We start from the raw sequence: 6673 nt of genomic DNA on the forward strand, positions 1-6673 counted from the left end.
TCTGTGTCTTTGTTTATAAAAGCTGCTTTCTTGAGGGTGCTAATTGACAAATACATGGCATTTGAGGGACTTAAGTGACTTTCTTGGTGTCAGATATCCTCCATCTCATGTTACTAATCAAGATATTAATATAATCATGTATTCTGGCTCTCTTTTGAAAACTGAACTCCAAAAGCTCTTGGAGGTGCTTAGAGTTGCCTACTGCTGAGTTAAAACTTACCATGATCTTTTCCAAAAGCAGCTTCCCAGTTTGTAGCTGTGTTAATAAACAGAGACATAAACCTTTCAATATAAATTTCTCTAAGTTTATGTGCTCAGACCAGTGTTATTATGATAGCATTTTTGGATCCTCTATAAAACAAAAACAGACAGAACTTCATAATGGGGAGATATGATGATGAAAGGAAGCTTTTTATTCCTGATGAGATGAGGTAAAGAAGCCTTAATCTTCAGAATTTATATTTATACCTAGTATTTTTTAGGATCTGTCTAAGCTTGTTGGAATATGCTAATGAGAAACCTCTCTGATGTTAATTATCTCATCTGCTATAATGTAGAATGTGCCAGTTAGATCAATGTGACATTTATGTTGTTCTCCTAGATGACTAATAAAAGTTGCATGTCAGAAAAAATACAGGGTAGAGGTGGGAAGGCTGGTTATTGCAAGCTGTATTTTTCTGATTCTGCATTGCCTCCCATTTTGAAGTTGCACAATGAAAATAGCTGCAGTCTGTGCCTCACCTGTCAGCTCACCTCTCCCACAGTTTACTCATGTAGCAGCTCTTTGATCCATGCAGAAGTATTCCAGGTTCCCCATAGCTGGAACCTACAGGGCTGTTGTGCAAACTTATGTGAAACCAGGGTAAATCCTGCTCTGAGACTTCAGTTCTGCCAGCCAGTAATTACAGTAAATGTGTTAGATTTAGTGGATCCACAGCTTTTCGTGAAAGTAACCATTCATGGTTCACTTTGGCACAGCAATTTGTAGAAATAGACACAAGGGTTATTTGTAAGAAGTTGATGTCAGGGAAGTAACAGATTTTGAAGGCAGTGTCTTGGGCACTGGGCACTATTTTTTAGCTCAAAGAATTTTTCTTGTAAGTTTATTATTATACTTTAATTTTTAACAGGCCGTGTTTTCAGCCTAACAAAGGAAAAAAATTCATTATGATATAGCCTTCTCATTGAGACTTCCCCCCCAAGATATTTTTGTAAACCTCCCTTCTTTAATTTCTGTTTTGTTATGTTTCTTAGAGGTCCAGTAGCCAGCCAGTCCTCAAATGTCAAGAGGCTGAGGGCACTGTGCAGTGGCAGTGTCATGGCTTAAATGTGCAACACCAATACACAGTTGGTAAACTCTTGGTCTCTGGTAAATCTGCAACCATTCTTATTGGGACAAAGAGCTGACCATACTCAGCTGTTCAGCTGTTTCTCATTCAGATTTTGTGTGTGTCCAGCTTTCATAGGAGTGTGCAGCAGCCAGTTTCATAATTCTGGCACTATTTTCATTGACTATGGTGGGAAATCAAGATATTCTCAGGTACTTTTTTTAGGCAGAGCTCAAACAGCTCAACAAAGCTATGTAGTCAGGAACAGTGCTAACTGTAGCTTTGCAGTGGTTTCTACACCGCATTGAGCTATATTGGGTGTTTCACTGCCAGTGCATAACTTAAACACAGATACTTGCTGAGGAAAGCCCTGCAGAAGTAGAACAGTGGAAAAAGGTAAAGTTTGTAATTCCCACGGCACATTACAAGCAGTATTCCCTCTATCTTCTCTTATATTTGTTAATCTCTTAGTCCTAGAGCAATATTTCTTTCTCCTCCCCAATGTTTGTACCTCATCTTGGTTTCCTATGATCCACAAGTTTCCTTATCATGCTACCTACCTCCTTCCCCATGGTCATTGATGAAACAAGATGGGACCTGCTGCTGGTCCCTTTGCCATCCCAGCGTGGGCTACATGATGAGAGCTTTGAACAAAGGAATGGCCATTCGAGGGCTGACCTTTGGAACCCCATGTCGGCTCTTAACATGATACTTTTAATTGTCCTTAAAAAAAAAAAAAAGTGGCAACATCAGTAAGGGGAACTTCTTAGACCCTCAGGGCTTTGGGCTTCCAGCTGTTGCTGAAATTTTACTGCTTTAGTCTTTTTATCTCGAGGCTTGAGCTAACATTTGTTCAGTTTAGTACCATCACCCATGAAAACCACTGTAAATTCTAAAGTCCCCAAGCACCAAAAACATTGGAAGTGTAAAATAAAAGCTGGAAAAGAAATCTAGATTGTTTTGATCATGTGAAATTGCACAGATTAAATGAAAGCACATGGATTTGAGTTTATGTAGTTTGTTGGTGCTAAATTCTGTGTGAACATGATTGTAAAAGCAATTAGGCTGACAAGAGACTAGTGGCTTTGGTTTAGAACAATGGATGCTCAAATTTTATTCTGCTGACCTGCTGGATCATTTAATTGTATTTTGAGGGATTTTAGCTTTTTTCAGAGAAGAAGGAAAAAAACATATCATAACAAACCTCATAAAATATATGTGTTATTTTATTATTAGTCATATATCATTTGGAGATAGTGCCAATTTATTTTGGATTACTTAATTTAATTAGAAAAGGATTTAAATAATTTTCAATCTAAACTAAGAGTGCATATGTAAGAAGTTTCTGGGTGAAATAGCCACTTTTAATTTTGTCATTCAAGTATGTGTGTGTAAAAATTTATGTGATCATCCACTGTTTTCTTTCTCCCTAGGTATTTGAAGCAATTTTATATGCATTTCTATCCCCTTTTCAAATTCTGTCGGGTTCATTATTGCTAAGATTATTATCCTATCCAAGACTGATTAATCTCTTGAACTAATATTTGAAAATGGGAGACTCATTCTCTTAGCTTATGGCAGAAGTTACCTATAATAGTATGGCTATTTTCCTCTTGCCCAAGCTGATAGTCATATATCTTTATCTATCTAGATCTAGATCTATACCTATAATCTCTCTCTCTATATATATATATAAGTATATCCTTGTTAATGAGTGTATGCAATCAATTTTCTATTGTTTTGCAACTTGTATTGTCATTTTTTTCCTTGAAAAAGGGACAGAATAAATGCAAGTAGTAAATTGGAGTAACTGTGTCTCAGATCATATGCCCAGTTGTTCTCTGTTATTTTTTCTGATGCAAAAGTAGTCCATGATTTTGTAGTTTGAACTCTTATCATCCTTGATATGTATAGAAAAGCTGATGTGAAATTGCCTTTATTGCATTATTTTTTTTATTTTCTGAACTTGTGAGCACTTGAATTTGCAAGTTAGGCATTTTTATCCTAACTGTTTTAGTATGTAATAAATTGTTTCCTCCAGCTATAACCAAGGCTTTCACAAACTGATAGAATCAACAATATAGTGCATGTAGTTGCCAACTGCACTAAATTTTTAAGCATCTCCTTTTTGCTTTACAGGTCTGTCTGAGGATGCAGCAGAGGAAACAAAAAGCCATGAACTCTGACGACAACCCTCAGGAGAAATTTCTATCTGATGCCAGATGCATTTATAATGCAGCAGTACCAATCCATTTTACTCTGTAGTGATTACAGCTTCCAGAAGGAGAGAACTGTGCTAATTTATAGAAAAACAAAAAATGTTCCACTCTAATAATTTGGTTGGGTCTCCCTGCTAACTGCTATCATCCTTTCTGTGAGCAAAGTTTAAGCACTTACCCAACTGTGGTAGGGGTGTTTTGTTGTGTTTTGTGATATATCATCCCTTTCTAAGGATTCAGTTGATTGATCAAAGACGGTTTATATATAGTTAAAAGAAAACTTTGTTTCACGATATGTTTTGTCTTTTTAAAAGATTTTCTGAACTGTACCTCCCTTTGAGATTATATTAACATTTGTTGTATCACAGTTTTGACAAAAGATAATTATCTCGTTTCCTCCTATACTAACATTCATGATTCCAGACAGCTGAATTCACCACCAGGAGAAAAACTGGTAATCCATCAACTCTTTCCTCCCCTCTCTCATTGCCTATACAGACTCCTGCTCTCTAGAGATATAGAGTAAAATATGGTTACTGGACATAAAGGGCAAACTCTTTTGCCATTAACTATGCCACTATGAATGGGAGTAAAGTTTACAGTGTAAGTACCCTGAGCACAGCAGCACATGGATCTTTTTATGGTTACCTGTGATTTCTGCTTTTCTTGTCAACCAGTCTGCTCTAGTTATGTGTAAGATTTTCAAAAGTAACTACCAACTTCTGAGTGCCTTCACTTTTATTAATCCAGTTGGAGGGTGCTTTGAGTGTTGTGTATTTTGAAAGTTCTGAGTATTCGCCTTCTGAAGGTCAGGCTCATGCAAGGTGCCTGAAACACAGCACCCAACAACTGAGGCAAACTTGGTCTAGAGTTTGGAAGAGTCAGGCTCATGTCTGGATTTCTGAGAGTGAGTTGAGATATTACTAAAAAACACCTGGAACTGAAAATAACTGAGACCAGGCTCAAGTGTATAAACAGGCATTTGAACAACTGTTGCTAGTTCATACCAAGATATACGTTGCAGTCTCTTGGATGGCACATACAGAATGCACTGATAGCTGCAGTTTAGTTTGTGTAGATGCAAGTGCATGAGCCATCTCCCCATCCCACACTCCTGTTGGTTCCCTCAACAGGGATTCACCAGCTCCTATTCTAGCATAGTAAAGGCCCCTCCAACTCACTTTTGTGCTGTTTCAAAAGAGGCTGTAACAGTTGCTGTGGTCAATGCTAGCTTGATCTATGGCTAATAAGGAGGCATTATTTTTTCAGAATGTCTTAAGCCATCAACCTTCATCATCTCCATGTCTACTTTCAATTTCTTTACCTCCACCCACCCCAAAAACAAAACCAGCTTTGCAGCTCTTGTGCATCTGCTGCTTAACCCTCTGGCCCTATTCTGGCTCAGTACACGATATAACTGTTTCAAGAAGCCTTTTTCAACATGTTAGCTATTAAATAGCTCAGTAGCCAAGGACTTGGGTAAGGCCTCTGATACCTCTAGGGATGAAGTGAGCTGTAACTCCCAACAAAAAGACTGTCCCCCAGGAGATCTCAGATTTATCTACAAATTGTGGGGCCAGAAATCTTGCTTCTTTCCCAGGAAGGAAAAAATCCTACCCCCTGCTTGTTGTGGAGTGATTCTGCTCTCTGAGTTTCTTCCCTCTGATCCCTCCCCCGTGGTGTTTTGTCAGGAGGGTGGTATCCAACCCATTGTCAAGGTACCCTGCTGTGCTGTGAAAATTACACAATAAAATAATCTCCTTTAGTCTCTGTACACACCTCAGTGACCAAAAAAGTCCATGGAAAACTAATCAATTACTGTAGCTATTAGGCTTAAATGTTAACTGTAGATCTCAAATCTTCTTTTGTCCTCCTGTCAGTGGCTACTAGGGACTCTTGAAAAATCAAGCACAGTTACTACAGAAAGCCCATACCATAATGGTGTAGAATCCTGGACCAAAGAATCCTAAATTATAGGCATATAATATAGCTGGAAAGTACACTGCTATGAGACTTCTGTGAAATATATTACTCTGTCATGATTCCCATTATTGAATGTGATCCCAGTGCTCAGAGCTGCCTGGCTTCATTGGGACTTTAGGGTAAATGACAAGTAGGCACTCAGGTCAATTATATCATCCACTCTTATTGAAGTTATTTTCTGTCATTTTAAGATGTAATGCTCAGAAGCACTCTTATTTGCCTTTCCTGCTCCATGGTTTGCAAAATAAGGTCTCATGAGAATAGTTTTACAAAAAGGAGAAAATATGCTGGTAATAAAGGGGAATGGGGACAGGAAGAAAAAGGTAGAACTGTCTATAGTAGTAAAGTATGACCTCTTTCTGTATTGTGCTAAATTGCAGTATTTGATTGTATCATCAAGATTTAAAAGTTGCATTGAATAAAAATTACTTACTTTCCCCCAATGCCAAACAGTCCATCTAATTCAGAGGAAGGAAGTAATTGAAATGTAGTCATTTATGCAGCAGTCTAAGAGGAAATATTGTGAAGTAATTCTTAGCAGTTCTCAAATGTAGTTTGAATTTTTAAGAAAGTTCTTTTTGGCTGGGAAAAACTCAGGCCAGTTTTAGGAAGTTTGGAAGCTAGAGAGGTGTAAGGAATGTAAGGAAACATTGCTAGTTTGGGGGGACCATATGTTTGGTTCTCATCAGTGATGTTTCTGAGGCTGAGAGAGGCATTGGTGGCCAGTCAAACTGTTTTTGAACAGGATTTTATGGTAATGCCTGGTCAGCATAAATATGCAGGCTATCTGCACATTTAGCTATTTGAATAGGATTTCATATGGTTAAGTGGCTCAAAGACTAAAATTAATTTTAAATTACAATTTTATTGATATAAATCTAAAAGGAATTTTGTGACATTCTGAAAAGAATGCTGTGATTCATAGCATTTTTATTATCTATAATTTTGAAATACATTTTCTAAAATAAGTCCTAACATTAAGCATATATTTTTCTGTTAAACAGGTAAATAATTCTAAAGTTTATTTTCTTGTAGAAGTTTATTTTCAGAATGTTACTGTCCAATGGCTTTTCTTTAATTTTGTTTTTCTGCCATTGCATTTTAGAAAAACAGATTAAAACAATTACTACTCTGATGACCAAA

General features: G+C 37.2%; 1 protein-coding gene across 1 annotated transcript in view; it reads left to right on the forward strand.

Moving 5' to 3' along the window:
• BBS9 (Bardet-Biedl syndrome 9) overlaps positions 1-5817 on the forward strand; it is a 287596-nt gene extending 281779 nt beyond the window's left edge. Inside the window, exon 23 of the mRNA XM_009095997.4 lies at positions 3468-5817. Coding sequence (XP_009094245.1) covers positions 3468-3514 — 47 coding nt within the window. The 3' untranslated portion in view covers positions 3515-5817. The remainder of the gene's footprint in view (positions 1-3467) is intronic.
• The last annotated feature ends 856 nt before the right edge of the window (positions 5818-6673 follow it).

This window comes from Serinus canaria, chromosome 2, assembly GCF_022539315.1.
Source record: "Serinus canaria isolate serCan28SL12 chromosome 2, serCan2020, whole genome shotgun sequence".
Taxonomy (NCBI): Eukaryota; Metazoa; Chordata; class Aves; order Passeriformes; family Fringillidae; genus Serinus; species Serinus canaria.